Genomic DNA, 16,979 nt, shown 5'->3' on the forward strand with positions numbered 1-16,979 from the left:
TCTCTCTCTCTCTCTCTCTCTCTCTCTCTCTCTCTCTCTCTCTCTCTGTGTGTGTTATCGCACGAACAGTGGTAGAGCGTTTTATAACTTGTTTGGAGCTTGTCTCGGAACAGTGTACTAGCTTTAATTTCGAATGAAATTTAACTAAGCTTTAATTTAAGCCCAATTCTAGATAGATGGTTATGAGAACCAAACTTGGAAAGTTCATGGGTGAGAGGTACAAAAAACGAGGGCATTAAACCAAGTGGACGAACTTGAATTTAAAGTCGGGAAGTGCATGCATGATATAAGAAAATGAAGTTAATATATGGGCGAAAACAACGATCCCGCGGGACTACTTCTACCAAAATAAATCTCACAAAAGGAACAGAAGAGAAGAATTCAATAAATTAAAATAAGTTTTTTGTGTAAGATAGATTCTCTCCCCATCCACCATCCACCATATTAAGGGCACACTTACAGCAATATAAACCTTTAAGGAAGCACGTTCGATGTTGAGATTTTATTGAATACGTTTGCGGTTGCTTGTCGGGCATGGATTTTATTACAATATATTGACCGATTCCTACATTAAACCAATAAGGCCAATGCGATAAATGCTCGGTGTATTCAACTGTATAACGCCAATCATGTATGTGTCCCGATTCCGATAAAATTTTAAAATCTAAACTAGAATTTGAAAAACAAAAAAAACAAAAAAAACAAAAAAAAACAGAAAAACAAAAAAACGAATAAATAAATAAATACATAAATAAAAGTTACAGAACTTAATGCAAAACAGGAAGTGCTACCCTATGTCTGCATATTTATGCATATACATATATATGCCCTGAAATTTATGCATGCCCATACATAGTTACATGCATATATAAAATAAGCGCTACATATGCATAAATATTAAGTACTATACTAATTTTCATAGAATGATACGCAATTGATATTAATTAACGCTATTTTCATTATAGATTAGTTTTAAATTAAAATTTTTGTTCGCACTACAAAATAGGAAATCGTATTTTTCTTTTCTTACATTGTAGGATTTAATAGTTTCATCTTACTGAAATCGGCGACATAATTCCAAACATCCTCCGGTTTGGTATTTTTAATAATGCCATCTATTTCATAGCTATGACGGCCGCGGGCACAGATCATATAAATTATTAAACTGCACGCTATCAGTATTGCAATATTCCGTATATTCCAACGACGCATCCTCGTTGATAAAGAGGATAAAATTCTTAAAAAAATAAAAAATTTTTATTTCCAAGTATAAGTATGAGTTGTATCGTTTAAGCGAGAACGAAATTAACTAATGTGTTGAATTTTATCACAAATTTATGAAGGCGATTGAATCAACAATAACAACAACAACAACAACAACAGCCTAGTTTGTATAAACATGCAAATGGTCTTTGGATGTTCGGAGTTTGTTTATGAAACGCAAACGCGTACGTTTGCTGAAAAACGAATATTTCGATTACCCTCTACTTGATGATAAAAGCATATTGAATTTATCATTGGGATAACACTTTCTACGCATTCTACTGATTTTTTCCAAAAAAACCTTAATTCAAAGGACGATTTCATATCGACTACATTACATAAGAATGATATAAAACATGTTAATGAGTTAAAATATGAAAATAGTTTTTCTTTCTTTTTCATTAGAAATTCCTGACCCTTTAGCATCTTTGTTTTTTGATAGCCATGTCAAGAGAATGCAATTTTAAATATATGTAGGTATAGAGAGAGATACTCACCTTTTTGCATTGTGTTCGTCATCGGAACCAAAGGAATATGCCAAATGTCAACAACATGATGAGTACGTAATGTATTGATAGACTCCGGTGATACGAAAGTATCTTAAACAACAAATTAAAGCTTACCAAATGTACGTAACAATCTATATGAAATCTTACAAGTTAAGCACACTTTGGAATTTTTTGGATCGGCTTACTGATATTTCTCTCTAGTTGGCGGACAACTCTCATTTCTTAAGATATAGCGAGTATTCGTAATTGCTTGAACTGCAGATACGCGAGCACCACTACAATAAAATTCACATTAATATTAACAAGTAAGAAAATTACATTCGGATTTCGGGTTACATATATATTCATATATCATTTTTATCAAAAAAAAAAAAAAAAAAATTTGGTTAATCTGTAGTATTGGATGGACATATCCGACTTTTTACCCTTTCAGCAGGTATTGCAGAATTTCTGTTTCACAGTTGAACACTACGTTGCCCAAAGAAGTTATTTTGGCTGCTTTTTAAATCGAATTAGCAAGGAAACAAGTAGGAACATTATGGTCGGGCAAGGCCAATCATTAAATATCCTATACCACATTGTCTAACACAATTCCTTTTTATTATATGACATTACTATTATATATTATGGGTCAATTTTCATCACCACATATTAAAAGTTATACATTTCTGCTCTACAAAGGGTCAACTTTCGTGAAAATCCTTATTAGCATAGGATCCAAAAAACAGGTCAAAATGTACAATTAATTTTTTATATATTAAATTACTATTATAAAAGAGTTTTCATCATAAGCATTGAAAATTAGACCTTATTTTTGTATGAACTTCGGTTTTCGTTATATGGGAGGGGAGTTCAAAAATTGCCCCAGCCGGTTCAAAGTTTTCATAGCCACTTTTGCTAACAAGTTTTGAAAATTGCAATTTTTTTTTCAAAAAGTGGACCGATAGGAACCATTTTCAATAGTGCTCGCGTTATTGTACCAAATTTAATATATCATGTAACACAAGTGGTGTAGGGTATAACTATATTTGTAATGATAAAATTTCTTAAGATTTTGTGACGCTTTATATCTGTTATAAATCCGTTTATTCTATTTACATCCCCTCCCCCCTATAATATAAATGTATGGGCAACACCATCTTGTTTCAGTCTTTCTAGTGATAATAATAATGAGTAAAAAATTCTTTTCTTTTTTTTTTGCGCAGAGGTGCTCTCCGTCTCTTAATGTTCCATTGTAAAGTCTTTTCAACGATTTGGCTCGTTTTTAGTACCAGCCTTCGTGAAGTCTTTGCGATTGGAAGGCTGGAAGTTCATCACAGACAGACGTAGAGAATGCAGAATTTGACAATGAGTATGCACACGTACACATACATACTTTGTAAGGTCGTTAATGGATCCTCCGATGTCTTACTTTAGCTCAAAATCTTCGAGCCTATGAGAGATTGTTCCTATCATTTTTAATCATTTTTATCTCTTATTATTCAACTAACATCTTTATTTTATTCTAACATTACTTATAGCAATGAAATAAGAACTTTCTCTTTATTCATCATCGATCATTTTATAATCCACCAAGAATTAAATTTTCTCAGAGTCAACTTTTTTTGGATGAGTGGAAACACAGCAAGCAAACCAATGTGATGCCTGAAACGTGCGTCATTCTCTTGATTGTTATTCGTTGTTATAGTATGCTATTTTTAAATTTCTTTCATCTTCAGAAAAAGAACTGTTCGTTCTCGAGGGTGCTTTTGAACTTCTTGCAAAAGAAAGCATATTTCCGATAATATATTTGTGCTGACAAAAAGTTAATGCAATAAGAATATTCAAAAAAATTATTAAGGATAAACAGGTGTCGCACATATAACACGATTAATTTGCACTCTACTATGACGAAATCGCGTTACACGCAACTTTTTTATTCATTTACTTTCCAACTACAATATATATACGTATATGTGTAACATACTAAGTTAATAAAAAAAAAAAATAAAAAACATATTCAAAAAATAACAATTACGACCACAAAGTTAATTTTCATCAGCATCATCGAAAATTACAGCTTCTTTCTTTCTTTCTTTTTTCTCACGATTGATTCAACCACCTCTCCATTAGTTATTTCTCCATCAGTACAAAAGTTATCTAACGAAGTTGCATCTACGTGCCTTTTCCGATCTTACGGAGCTGAACTATTTTGCAATTCTCTTTCAAGTTTCCCCTACAGAGGGATCTTTTTGAACCAGCAAATTTCTAATTCTTGAGCTAAAGCTAGTCGTTCTCGCAGATCAATTAAATTCCAATGAAGACTCGATCTAAGAATGTGTGTACCATTTGTACGATAATTATGTCTCGCTGCCAACAGTTAACGGCAACAAGTTTCCTAACTTTTCTTTCATTCTTTTTTTTTTTTTTTTTTTTGTATAGGTGAGTAGTATCTTCGATTTAAATAAACTTTCGTTTAGATTTTTGCTTATTCGTCTTGTCGGACATTGTTCAAATTTATATTAACTATAAACAGTGCAACTTAGGTTCTTACATCTAGCAAGTCAATGGTCGTGGGTTCGAATCTCCTCGAGTGCGGCAGAGTTTTTAATAAAAGCCGATAGCCTTAGCTGCTAGTGCTTTTAAGAGTTTAGTCTTAGAATTTATTTCTCTGGCGAAATTAATAATAATAATAACAATAATAGGTTCTTACATACCTCAAATTGAAATTGTTATACGTTTACAAACTTTCAAAGCAGGGTTATCACCCACTAAGCGCTTTTCTCACTTTTCGCTATTTACTTTTCAAAATGTTAAAAAAAAAGCAAGATAAAACTTTATCAACCGCAGTTACAAAGAAGAAAACGAATACCGTCATTTCCAAAAAGAAAATCGATGAAAAATGAACGCAAATGAAAACAAAATTTATCGTTATACAGATTCGATCTTTTTAAATCGTATTATATCAAAACCACACATAATAATCGCATATTTTGCATCATTTTATATCGAAATACCGCGTTATACGATGCATGTATTCAGAATTTTATATTTTTAAAAAATGTTTAAAATGGTAACACCGCAACTATTCTTAGAAGGAATCTTCCATTTAAATGAGTCTCTATTCGCTGATAAACGTATTCTTCGCTGTGTTTGATTAAGTAATTTTCATACACAATTTTGCAATATTTCGAAATTCTTTGGCAAGTATGCTCGAAACGAACCAGCTTTCCTCGGTGGGAATGATCTCTCAATGGCTTTCAGATAACCAAGGGGTTTGCCTGAGCTCCATCCTTTTCAATGTAAATACAGCAGCTTACATCGCTCTCTCATTAATAGAACTACATCTCCTTTGGGTACCAAATTATTCTGACCTTCAGCTCAGAAAGCTCAGAAAGCTGACCGCCTAGCCAAAGAAACTATCCCTAGGGGAAATCGTTTTCAGTATGTGTAGACGATGACTTATTACTGCAAAAGCTTGAATTTTATTGCGGCTTCAGTACATCTGCGATTAATTTAATTAGCTCACAATTTCAAAAATCGCTATCAATGTATGGTTGCTGGCGATTCTTCTCCGGAAATGAGGTTCATTACATCTGGTGCCCCCAAAGTATCCATTTTGAGGCTTATCTTAATTAGTGCCTTTATAAATAAACGACTTGCTCGCTTAGTGTTTCGATTGTAGCATTCACTTATACGCTCGCGCGTCTCGCGTTGAATTTGTTGGAGATCTGGTCCAGCGAATAAATGATTATTTAGAGCGCATTACTCTCTGGTCTGATTTGAACCGCAGATAATGTACAGAAGCAGGTCAATACTTACTGACTGCTGCAACACCCGCCTCAGTAGCCGGGTAAGTAAAAATCGCAACTAGCAAGTCTGTGTTCGCGGGTTTAAATCTCATTGCTGGCGAAGACTGATTTTAGCTATAGCGAAAACTCAGTCGATAGAGGCATACAACACTTATCAATTGTGCACCCATACTCCTGGTTGCAGCTATCACCCACTTCATTATTTCTTTCTTTCTGGCCGTCACCACGTTACATGAACGGGGTTAATATTTACATGACAAAATCCAATTCTCATTTATATTAATAATAATTTTAAAATTAATTCATCGAAAATACTCTACATGCTTTCCGAGAAAATGTCACTTTGGAAGCATTAAGAAAAATTTAAATGTAACGAATAAAAATTGCAAAAAATTGTTTTGAGAAAAACACGTTGAATGATTTCGAATGTATTACAGAGATGTTTTCTATTATAACACATTTTTTATTAATTTTTCCCACTAGTTTGCTATATCAGAGACGTAAATGTACTCTTACGTGCTTATTCTCTTTATCAAAATCAAAGTTCTTATCATAAAATTTTAATTTCTTCGCAGAAGCATTAACCTCTTTTGAATTACTCTTAAAGTTGTATCTACCGAGCGATCGTCATGATGGTCTCTTCGGAGCATAAGGAAAAGGGCTGGGAATTTCAAGAAAAATATTTCTTTCACGTGGTGGACTTTTAATCCATTTTCTAGAAAATTTACAGCATCTATTAAGCCAGTTAAAGAAAATTTTTTGCTCGGAAAATTTTTTACCTTACCCACCCTTCTTTTATATTCATCACGAAAGACATGTCCAATTTGCTAAACGCTCGTAGCATTTGAATTCTTTATACTCAGTCAGTGAATGGTGGCGTTGACATTACTTATATCTACTAATTTTTCCATACGTGAACTACGGGTTCATTGAAAAAGCGAATAGAATAGCTTCTTATTTTCTTCTTTCTTGGAACGTTAAGTTCGTTTTCAAAAGTTCATAAGGTCCTAACAAAACGTGCATGTCAAGTGTGTTTATTGATCCCGAGCCTTCTAACCACAATTTTGAATGTATTCTAAAGTAAATACTTGCAATATGTTTAACTATATTTATCATATTTTTTCTTTAGTGTTTACTTGCTCAGTAATAATTCATTTGAATTCCAATTTTCGATTTCACTAAAGGTTCCTCCGTAAGAGTTGAAACTTACACTGATGTGTATCATGATCGTGATCAAACAAGAGTTGAAACTAACACTGATGTGTATCATGATCGTGATCAAACAAGAGCAAAATACAATTTTGTGAGAGAATGTAGTAATAGTATGGCAAGAAGCGAGAATTTGATTGAATAAAATTATCGCTGCGCGAGCTACTTGGGAGAAGGTAAATACTGTTTCGAATTAAAAACTTATTTACTTTAGTGATAAAGTTTTATTGTTATTATTAGTAAAGTAAATAAGGTGGCATTAGGATAAGATCTAAGTGAGTTTACAATTTAAAAGTCGCAGATTTGTTGATAGGCGACTTGCCGCGATTGTGTAACATTATTTTATGAAAGGTGACATAAAATGGCCTTGAGTAAACTTATTTCATCGGTATTCGATTTGGTTGATATTCTTCTACTTGAACAAGCTATGAAAGAATAGTATGGAAAGAAAATGAAAAATTATTTCTGACAATAAAACTGATTGGAGAACAGGTATTTCAAATAATTAAAAATGTACTTAACAGAATATCCTGCGGGTGCAGATAGTATGATGAGTTGGTCCGTTCGTGTGCTTTTATTCTTGCAATGACGATTTAAATTAACTGTAAAAAATTGTATTATTATTATAAAATATTAATTTTAAAGTTTGACTTGACTATGTCCGTATGCCTGCCAGCCTTAGAAGCTATCTAAGCAGAGGTTTTCACGAAAAATTCGAAAATTCTCTTACATTTATTTTCAAAGATTGTCAATTTTTTAAAAATTAAATAAAAGTAAATACATATTTTTATACACAATCGTAGTAAGTTTAGTAATTATTGAGCCTACTCGTCCTTTTTTAAAAAAGATATAAATATACGTATAATTTCGGAAATTATTTTAAATTGGAATTGTTTCTTTGACGACTTTATAAAGCTTAGAGCGAACGAAAATTTGACTTAAAACTGATTTGTGGATTAAAACGCAGTAACCGAACGGATCGGGATTAGCTGTTCTTTATCTATCTATTAAATTTCTGATTTTTTTGTTTGTGTCATATGTAATCAGCAGCTATCAGTATATAACGGCCGATGTACGTTCCAGCGTTACAAACAATATGAGGAAAATGGCGTACGTCTATCCACAGATGATGTGTTGCGAAAACTAAGTAAACGCTAAATAGTAGCATTCATTCATTTCATTCATTCATTTATTTAGTGCACAAGCAGAGCTCAGCACGGCTTGTTGGATTGGATTAAGCAGTGATATCGTGTAGAAACGAGAAATTAATTTTCTAGCCGTATTTACGTCCACGCATTTATTTACATTATCGTTTCATGAATAAACAGTGTACGCACTGCATATTTACTTCCTTCTTATTACGTACTTTCAAGAATGCCTTATAACATATAACGCTATCTTCCGTGAAACTTTTTTTGATAATTCATTTAAAATAATTTCAACGAGCAAATACGTAAGCTATACTGCAGTAACTAATACATGAAACCCTTCTCATCACCACTTGGTATTTTGGTGTCGTCTCTTCTTTCATTTTGCATTTTTGATTATGCTTTCTGTGATTTCAGGCAACTAATATGTCTTTGGTGAAAAGTTTTCTTAAAACACCTGATGTTTGCAATAAAGTAATATCGTCATTATTTGTAATGACAAATAATGTCAAGGCATGCACAAACTTAAAAAACTTAAAACATTTCAATTCGTGTTGTTTTTTTACGACGTCGACGAATGTAAAACCTGTGCATCAACCTGTTAGTGAGACATTTGTAAAGGTAATTGACTTGAAAATAATAAAACTTATTTAATTACTTCGCAACAGTCGCGAGTGTTTCTCTGTCTATACATTAGCGTTTGCCTCTTCTCGATTTGTTGATTTGCTTTAGAGTTTAATGAATTTTATTGTCCGTGATAAAAAAAATCCATACACATTTTTTTTTTTGCAGGCTGCAACCTCAGAGATAACCTCTGCTGCTTCACCTCTAACTGATAAACATGGCCGAGCTCATACATATTTAAGAATCTCTTTGACCGAGCGCTGCAATCTTAGATGTAAGTAAAATATATTAATTACATACAATAGAGATTCGTTGTAAATTAATTCCAGTGTCAAATAATAATTTCATATCCGTGTTGAATTGAAAGTTGTACAAATATATATACACATAAAGCAACTAAATTCAAAATACATTATGCAATTTTTGATTAATTATTGTATCTATTAGTGGATCAATTGGAAATGTAATTACTTTACTTATACTTTGGGGAGATTCGAGGTAGCTTCATGACCAACTTCACTCCATTGCTTATCATAATTTCTAAATTATTGACTTGCAGTGCTAGCTCATGCTGCTTATGAGTTGATTGATTTAGTTTATTTTCAAATTTGTTGCTGTTAAGAAGGCACTGGGGCGACCAATGCCTAAAAGAGCGCATTAGGATTCTCCGAATGTAGTATTCATCTTCGCTTAACATCTAAGGCTTTAGATCTAAGCGGCTTTATGGATAAATACCGCATTTTGGATTGGAACCCACGACCATTGTGTTGTTGTATATAAAATATGCATTATATATAATAATGCTATTACCCGGACTTTCAAAGAGAAATTCGTTTTTCTAAGACAAGCCTCGGTGTTTATTTAAATTTTAATCTAAACCGTAATAAAATATTTAACTACTTTTTAGGTAAATATTGCATGCCGGCCGGCGGTGTACCGTTACAAAACAAATCCAACTTGCTTACCACAGATGAAATTTATTATTTGGCCCGTATTTTTGTAGAGCAAGGCATCAGAAAGATACGCTTAACTGGCGGAGAGCCTACAATCCGCACCGACATTGTTGATATCATTGGTAAGCAAATCGCTTTAGAATAAGTGCACTTCTATCGATATTGAAAATGCCTCCTTTCAGCAAAACTTAAAGGCATTTCACAATTGGAAAATGTCGGTATAACTACAAATGGTTTAATGTTAACGCGTCTTTTGGTATCCATGCAACGTGCTGGCTTAGACGCTCTCAATATTAGCTTAGATACTTTGAAACCGGAACGCTTTCAGGAAATAACGCGTCGCAAAGGTTGGGAACGTGTGATAGCGGGCATAGATTTGGCCATACAATTGGGTTATAAGCCCAAAATCAATTGCGTATTAATGCGCAATTTCAACGATGATGAAATCTGCGATTTTGTTGAATTCACCAAAGAGCGTAACGTGGATGTACGTTTTATCGAATATATGCCTTTTAGTGGTAATAAATGGCAAACAGAAAAGCTAATGTCCTTCCGGGATACGTTGAAAATTATAAACAATCGTTGGGCCGATTTGAAGGCGCTACAGAATGGCCTTAATGACACATCAAAGGCCTACAAAGTTCCGCATTATAAAGGCCAAATTGGTTTTATAACTTCAATGACTGAACATTTTTGTGGAACTTGCAATCGTTTACGTTTAACCGCCGACGGCAATTTGAAAGTTTGCTTATTTGGCAATAAAGAGTTTTCTTTGCGAGATGCAATACGCGCTAATTGCTCCCGCGACGACTTAGTGACTTTAATTGGGGCTGCTGTGAAACGAAAAAAAAAACAACATGCGGGTAAGTAAAATTGCTTTAAAAATTATGAGCAACATAAATCATTGGAAGGCGATTTATTTGTACTTCTCATAGGCATGCTAAATCTTTCACAAATGGAAAATCGTCCAATGATATTAATTGGTGGTTAATCCAAAACATTGAACCATACATACAACAGGTGGGTAAGACACAAGCTGTTTAATTCAGCTATAAGTTAATTTTTTACAAACATTTCTTCAGGTACTCGCACCAAAACTCATTATTCCACAAATACATCTTTATTAATCTCCGATTCAACGAACACGTCAATGCTCTCCTTACTAAGGAGTAAGCAATTCTCTAAATTCTATTGTACGAATAGCAAACAGGGACTTACACATGTCGATAACGACGGTAAAGCTTCCATGGTGGATGTTTCCCATAAGCCGATTACCGTAAGAGAAGCCGAAGCTAGTGCCAATGTACATGTGACTCCAAAAATTGTCAATCTTATTCGCTCTAATAACTTAAAAAAGGGTGATGTTCTTAGCGTCGCTCAGTTAGCGGGTATTTTAGCTGCAAAGAAAACTTCAGATCTAATACCGTTGTGTCATAATATAAGCATAACATCTGTAAACGTTGAGGCTGTATTGGATTCAGACAATCACTTGATTAAACTAAAATCTAAAGTAAGATGTTGCGGCCAAACTGGTGTTGAGATGGAAGCATTGACCGCCGTGACTATAGCTGCTCTGACAGTGTATGACATGTGCAAATCTATAACTCATAATATCATCATAAGCGATATACGCTTAACTGCTAAGAGCGGTGGTGAAAGGGGTTCGTTTAAATGTATTTAGGCACATAATACAAGCACATTTTGCGGGGAAGCTCGTAGACTTGCATTTTTTATTTGGTTTTAATTTCAATTTATTAGTTTGCATTACGAATAAAGCATATTGAAAAAATTTGAATGCTGTTTTACTGAGTTTATAAATAATAATGAGATACATTGATTTTACAAACTAAAGAAATATTGATCAGGTTCTTATTTTTGCAATTTTAATTATTTAATCACTTAGAATATACAGAAATAGCATTTATCATTAATTAATTCGACACTAACACATTGCGATTTTCCGATTTTTTTTCTTCTCGCTGCTGAGATTTCTGTTCACCAGCAACCGGTTCACCTCGAATTTTTATATTGTGCTCTTCCTTGTATTTATTGATTTGCTGACCCTTCTTAGTTAGATCCTCTGTGACCTTTGTAATGGTTTTTTCTATGAAATCTTTATTCTCTATTAACTGAGGCAGAACAGCTCTTACGGTACGTTCACACAATACTCCACCAATAAGTCGAAAGCATTTACGATCTGGATCCACTGTTTTCAGTGTGTCTATCACAGTCCTTTGAAATAAAATCATCACAAAAATATTGAGGTTATGTTTATTTTTGTTCTTTTGAACTTTTAACTCACTTGTGTTCTTTTAGATCCATTTCTAAAGTGTTCAAATTATTTATCAAATTCCTCTGCTCATTTCGCAATTGTTGAAATTCATCTACAGCTTTTTCCATTAATTTTGCATCCTTCACTTGCTCACTAGACATTATTTTCAAAAATTTTACAACAGTTGCACGCACAGAATTAAAAAAGAAATTCTTTGCTTTTTTTTTTTTGACTTAAAACCGTGATAGTGTTACCAAGATTTAAATTTACGTCTATCTGAGGTATTTGATAATCAGAAGTAGGCGTTTATTAAATTGTTTATATATTGGCAACCTTGTAGTTACTAAAGTTTTGCGTTTTTACTTTCAACCAATGAAAATTACGGTGTACGCAGAGAAATTAGATAAAATAAAGTGAGTGGCTATATCTGATGTTCTAAAACATCAAAGAAAAAGAAAACATGCTACAAAATATTATCGACTTTTGCAATTACTGGTGGTTTCGCTATTTGATGGTAACCGAGCTTTACATGGTTGAAAAATGGGAGAGAATAACTATACGTAAGTATCAATGGCAGACATAATAATTAATAATCAAGTTTCTCAATGTTTATTAATTTACTGTTATTTATTTATTTTTGTTAATAAATGTAAAGACAATGAATGATTCATATTCGTAGTAGTCGTATTAACCAATTTTCTTTTTATTTTTTTACATGTTTATCTGCCGGCTTTGTGCTTCTTACTATGGTCATTTCTTGAGACTTCTTTCAGATGTTATATTCGCTGTACTTTTTGGACTCTTTTGGTACTTTAATTATTCTGTATTGCTTTCATTTACGGGCAGTCTATTAGGCATAACACCGGTATCTAATATTGTGGAGCCACAAGGCAGTAAAATAATATAACAAAGAGGCGTTACACTATCAGCAAAAGCATTAACTATAAAATCATTTATCTCTGTAAAAAGTGAGAGTGATTTTAATTTGAGTTATTATAAAAATAATTTTTCCAAAAACAAATGTACCTTAGCACAATTTCCCAAAGCACCAAAAGCCTCTTGGGGACAAAAGTACATTGACATCTTATGTTGTATCCCGCAAACGAAAGCACTGCGGCCCACCTAAATGGCTTTTTATATGTATAAAAAAGAAAGGATTTTTACAAAAAGTGAAATATAATCATTTTCTTCTTTTACAACAACTAAAATATTGATCTCTAAGATCATCATATATCTTCAATTAATTTATGTAAATATAATTTAACAAATAAAGGAAAGAATGCCTTATTTTATTTTACTATCATTACCATATAAAATTATTTTAGACGATTTAGTTTACATGGTATAGAAAACATTCGCAATTTTCATGCCAAAACATATGCATTGGCCAAAATTACCTCTTTATTTATAAGATCTAAAAGCAAAAGGAACGTATTTATATCCAGCGTAAAATCGCAAGTCAATGGAATCATGCATGCCTGCAGCGTGCCGCATCAGAAGCTCACGCAATCAGTATTGATATAAGAACCTGAGATCGTATATATTCACTTGATTACCACAAATCAACATTCGAAACGGGCTTGACCAGCATACAGTAGCAAAAAACTACAGCCAGGGAGGCAGAGTTTTTATCTAAATCTGACTTCAAATATTCATCAGTGCAGTCGGAAAGTTGCTAAGTTGTTCCCTAAAATTACAATTATATTTCTGGTAGAAAAATGTTTTATGTCTAAAAGACTGACAACTTATTGTGGCGTACAACATTTGATTTTCTTGAAGAACGGCGCTGTTCTTTTATCTCCTTTGGGGATTTTAGATCGAGTTTTCAGTATATTGCTTTGTTCAAAAAATATGTCAAATTTAATTTTATTTTTTTTTAAATTCGTTTATTATTCCAAATCCATTATGTCGCCTTCAAAGTAATTCCCCTCAGACACTAAATATTTGAGCCAACGTTTCTCCCAATCATCAAAACGTCGTGATATTCGATTTCCAGAATAGCCTTCAAAGCTTCTTGCGATTCTTGTATCTATTCAATCGCGTTAAAATGCTGTGCCTTTTGCGAAAAGCTTCAAGCAAATGATCCACAAAATTAAAATAATATTCCATGTTAACAGTTTGGGCCGGCGGAAGGAACTCGTAGCGCACAACGCAATGGTAATCGAAAAAAACTGTCGACGTCACTTCGACTTTGCCGCGGTGTCGTCGGTTTCGACCCACGTTTTGCACGATATTTCAATAATTGTTAATCGACGGCTTTTGAGCACCGAATCCTTGGTTAATGGTCGCCCGGGATGCTCTTCGTTTTCAATCAGTTCTCGGTCTCCTTTGAAATGTTTAGATCACTTGTAAACATTTCTTTTTGACAAAGTCTGCTCATTACGGGTTCTTTGCAACATACTAAAAATGCTAAAAGTTTTGTCACAAGAAATTCCATTTCGCAAACAGAATTTAATGCACCTTCTCAAGCGAACCGATAATAAAATTGCAGCTGCTGAGATCAAATTTACATTAATATTGATTATAAAACAAGCAAAGCTAACAAAAATCTTTCTTTTAGAGTTGCATTTGCGGAAAGATATAAACAGCTGTTAGGAAGTGACTTATTAATTCAAAACACTGAAAAAGGTGAAATAAATTAAAATGCGTCCGAAATTACATATGTAAATTGTGAATGAAGAGAAAACATATATGAGTAAAAAAGTACCATTGTGTACATTTCCAGCATAATGTTTCGTAACTTCCTCTGGTACTCGTTCTTTGAAGAGGAGAACAAGGACATCCGCAACGCAAAAGAAAGGATAACTAAGAGACAGGCGAGAAAAGATATACGGGATGCAACTGACCACCTAGCGCTACCTCAAAACCAGTAAATAAATTGTTTCTAACATTTACAAACCACGTATAAATACATGTTATATCGTTGTATGTAGTTTTATGCATAAGTTCCGCGTTTCCAAAGTGGCTTTTTCTTACGTCCTGGATAAAATTGGTATGACTGATGGTATAATATATACCGGTGGTGTTGAACTTAATCGTGATTTATTGACTTCAGGAGGTTATCAATGCCTGGTCTGCAGCGATCAAACGGTAAATACTGTGCAGAGCAGCTTACCAACCGTTGTACCAGAGGTGTTCCAAGAGTTGGAAACAAAACTTTGTGTGGAGTAGATTCATAGACTGTAAACGTAGATATAAAGGGTTAAAAAGACAAACATACATTTTAAAATCATTCTTCAATAAAGAAAGTGTTCTTTTAAATTTAAACAAAAAATATGTAATGTTTTTAAATTTTGACTTGTACTAGCAGTTCAACGACCATTATAATAATTTTGCTATTTATTACAGTTTTAATTGAATGTGTTGATGGAACGCGCATATACTTGTTAAAGTCAGTGGAAAATGAAGCAATTTTCATTAATCGGGAAGGAAAACAGCGCAAACGGAAGTAAGTAATCTGAATATTGGTGTAATAACTTTTTTTTATGTACATAAATGTAAACTTTTTTTCTAAAATTGTGACTATGAAATGGATATCATGGTGGTCAATTTCAAATTTCCTGGATCTTCCCATAATTCGAATTGTAGGGAAGTACTCCGGTGAAAAAGTTTACCTGGAAAACCATTAGAGGGGCTGCACAACATTTGGATTCACTATGAAGAACTCCAGAACTCCAGGTGACTTATGAAAATAATAGTATGAACGTTTGTGTGGGAGGCACCTTAATTAAAGCAGTTGGGCGAACAGATTACAAGACTGTTGTCAGGAAATTTGTAAACATAATCTTAAAAATATAAATAATTATCAAAGATGTTACTTGCACAAAAATTTACATGAAAGTTAAATAAATACCGAAAGTATTACTCCCTGTTTTGATTAAAAGGCAACTTTTTATATACCGTATCTTCTTTTTATTAGTTGATATATGACCATACAAGCGGGTACAAATTACTTCATTATTTTTTCCACTCGTCAAATTCTATATAATTTTGTATTCATTTCATTTTGCATATTTGTTATAGTTTATCATATGTAGTTTGTTTATGCAAATTTAGCCCTTATTTTTTACGCCTCTTTCAGTTGTTAATTGCAGTGGAAAATTTAAAGGAAAGTATTGGAAAGCTGGCGACAATGTAGCATTATTAGCCTCTTGACGACAATCAATTGTTTCCTCCAAAAAACCTAGTGACGGTTGACTACTTATATAGTTACCTTTCTGGTGTTCGATATACCCACGGAATTTAAATTGAATATTGCTCTTAATTTTTGAACACGGTATTATATTTGATTATAACCTTTTGTAGCATGCATTGAAATTATTTTATTTATTTTTAGGCTGTTCAATTAACACCTGATAAAATTTGTTTTTCTTAATAAACAAATCTTATAGTGATCCGGTTATCAATTTTCTTAAAAACGCTTCTCTCTCCCTTCTCCCCTTTCAGTAAAAAAAGCAAAAAGGAAAACGATTATTTTATTTAACTTTCAAAAAAAATTAAAGTTTTCGTTTTGGTTCAGCTGTTTGTAAGTAAACAATTTTGTTTGGAATCCATTTTATGTTCAATTTATAGCTCTCTGCTTTAATAAACGTAGCTTTAAACAGCCAATATTAACTAAGAGCAATCAACTTTAACGCAAACTGTGCGTAATTTTTCTTAAGCCTGTTTTAACAATTTTGAGAGAGTGTTTTACGCATTTTCTTTTGCGTACCTAGAGCTAAGCAAATTGAAACTTGAAAATGAAATCTAGTTAACGTCGTACATAATCAATGCCGGTAAATACATTCCCACAAAGTCTTGTACAAAGTTGAAGTCCCACTCCGAAAAACGAAATAATGTGTCAATGTGATGAGAACCTTAGTTAGTGATAGATGCTAGTTTATATATCGAAATCGAATTAGCCGAGCCCATTTATATATTAATTGTGGTTACAAAACAATATTTTTACTCTTATTTCATTTAAAAATTATGACAATTGTTTAGAAAATTCCAATGAGGTTTTATGAACATAATTATCTGTGAATCTGCCCTTACACAAAAATTTACATTTGTAGCGCTATTACATTATTTTTTTTTGCATTGAAGCTTGGTTGCGAAAGACTTGGTGCAATTTAGCAATAAATGACTACAAATAATTTAACACAGATGCTTTCCCGATGCTTTTTTTAAATTTATTTACTTATTTAAAAACTAAAATAAAACTAAAATTC

At 32.9% G+C, this 16,979-nt stretch overlaps 4 protein-coding genes and 1 long non-coding RNA gene across 15 annotated transcripts in view; 2 read left to right on the top strand and 3 right to left on the bottom strand.

The window, feature by feature from the left end:
- The window catches only part of LOC119632322, a 7,318-nt gene extending 1,015 nt beyond the window's left edge, over positions 1–6,303 (bottom strand). The window contains exons 1-5 of one of the 3 annotated variants that reach the window (XM_038025168.1): positions 5,574–6,303; positions 1,920–2,047; positions 1,761–1,862; positions 1,031–1,237; positions 461–669 (exon numbers count right to left, since the gene is read on the bottom strand). In XM_038025168.1, coding sequence (XP_037881096.1) covers positions 461–669; positions 1,031–1,212 — 391 coding nt within the window. In that variant the 5' untranslated portion in view covers positions 1,213–1,237; positions 1,761–1,862; positions 1,920–2,047; positions 5,574–6,303. Of the gene's footprint in view, positions 1–460; positions 670–1,030; positions 1,474–1,760; positions 1,863–1,919; positions 2,346–5,573 lie in introns of those variants that run through there. The other 2 variants (XM_038025169.1, XM_038025170.1) reach the window with 2 other exon arrangements.
- Positions 6,304–7,208: 905 nt separating this feature from the next.
- On the top strand, positions 7,209–11,260 carry LOC119632321 (molybdenum cofactor biosynthesis protein 1). 6 transcript variants are annotated; one of them, XM_038025165.1, is made up of 7 exons: positions 7,209–7,264; positions 7,820–7,882; positions 8,338–8,541; positions 8,713–8,818; positions 9,452–9,619; positions 9,680–10,360; positions 10,580–11,260. In XM_038025165.1, exons 3-7 carry the CDS (start codon positions 8,347–8,349, stop codon positions 11,176–11,178), a joined length of 1,749 nt encoding a protein of 582 aa, XP_037881093.1. In that variant the 5' UTR covers positions 7,209–7,264; positions 7,820–7,882; positions 8,338–8,346; the 3' UTR covers positions 11,179–11,260. The 6 variants fall into 6 exon arrangements, with proteins under 6 accessions (XP_037881093.1, XP_037881094.1, XP_037881091.1 ...); XM_038025166.1 differs by having other exon boundaries at positions 7,239–7,264; positions 7,823–7,882; XM_038025167.1 differs by lacking the exons at positions 7,209–7,264; positions 7,820–7,882 and adding exons at positions 7,947–8,276; positions 10,433–10,517 and having other exon boundaries at positions 10,580–10,670.
- A 48-nt stretch (positions 11,261–11,308) lies between these two features.
- On the bottom strand, positions 11,309–11,984 carry LOC119632323 (probable prefoldin subunit 2). The gene is made up of 2 exons (XM_038025171.1): positions 11,800–11,984; positions 11,309–11,729 (listed from the first exon to the last, which is right to left on the bottom strand). Exons 1-2 carry the CDS (start codon positions 11,928–11,930, stop codon positions 11,429–11,431), a joined length of 432 nt encoding a protein of 143 aa, XP_037881099.1. The 5' UTR covers positions 11,931–11,984; the 3' UTR covers positions 11,309–11,428.
- On the top strand, positions 11,979–14,945 carry LOC119632325. Of its 4 annotated transcripts, XR_005246771.1 has the most exons (4): positions 11,979–12,329; positions 12,543–12,737; positions 12,801–14,638; positions 14,703–14,897. XR_005246771.1 is itself a non-coding variant. In XM_038025173.1 (3 exons), the coding sequence occupies exons 1-3, from the start codon at positions 14,499–14,501 to the stop codon at positions 14,938–14,940; spliced, it is 315 nt and encodes a 104-aa protein (XP_037881101.1). In that variant the 5' UTR covers positions 14,475–14,498; the 3' UTR covers positions 14,941–14,945. The 4 variants fall into 4 exon arrangements, 2 of the variants coding, with proteins under 2 accessions (XP_037881101.1, XP_037881100.1); XR_005246770.1 differs by having other exon boundaries at positions 12,099–12,329; positions 12,543–14,638; XM_038025173.1 differs by lacking the exons at positions 11,979–12,329; positions 12,543–12,737 and having other exon boundaries at positions 14,475–14,638; positions 14,703–14,761; positions 14,825–14,945.
- On the bottom strand, positions 14,867–15,958 carry LOC119632326. Its single transcript, XR_005246772.1, has 3 exons — positions 15,623–15,958; positions 15,384–15,554; positions 14,867–14,949 (listed from the first exon to the last, which is right to left on the bottom strand). It is a non-coding gene; the product is annotated as an uncharacterized LOC119632326 (long non-coding RNA).
- Positions 15,959–16,979: the final 1,021 nt, after the last annotated feature.

The sequence above is a fragment of the Glossina fuscipes genome, unplaced genomic scaffold (assembly GCF_014805625.2).
Source record: "Glossina fuscipes isolate IAEA_lab_2018 unplaced genomic scaffold, Yale_Gfus_2 1, whole genome shotgun sequence".
NCBI classification, from domain to species: Eukaryota; Metazoa; Arthropoda; class Insecta; order Diptera; family Glossinidae; genus Glossina; species Glossina fuscipes.

What these genes read in the sequence shown, in the direction of transcription:
- LOC119632321 (XM_038025165.1), top strand. Translation starts at nt 8,347, where the DNA reads ATGTCTTTGGTGAAAAGTTTTCTTAAAACACCTGATGTTTGCAATAAA. An exon ending in CGAGCGCTGCAATCTTAGAT is followed by an intron (nt 8,819 to 9,451) that starts GTAAGTAAAATA and finishes ACTACTTTTTAG; the next exon opens with GTAAATATTGCATGCCGGCC. An exon ending in AAAAAAAAAACAACATGCGG is followed by an intron (nt 10,361 to 10,579) that starts GTAAGTAAAATT and finishes ACATTTCTTCAG; the next exon opens with GTACTCGCACCAAAACTCAT.
- LOC119632323 (XM_038025171.1), bottom strand. Translation starts at nt 11,930, where the DNA reads ATGTCTAGTGAGCAAGTGAAGGATGCAAAATTAATGGAAAAAGCTGTA. An exon ending in ATGGATCTAAAAGAACACAA is followed by an intron (nt 11,730 to 11,799) that starts GTGAGTTAAAAG and finishes TTTATTTCAAAG; the next exon opens with GACTGTGATAGACACACTGA.
- LOC119632325 (XM_038025172.1), top strand. Translation starts at nt 14,499, where the DNA reads ATGTTTCGTAACTTCCTCTGGTACTCGTTCTTTGAAGAGGAGAACAAG. An exon ending in CTAGCGCTACCTCAAAACCA is followed by an intron (nt 14,639 to 14,702) that starts GTAAATAAATTG and finishes CGTTGTATGTAG; the next exon opens with TTTTATGCATAAGTTCCGCG.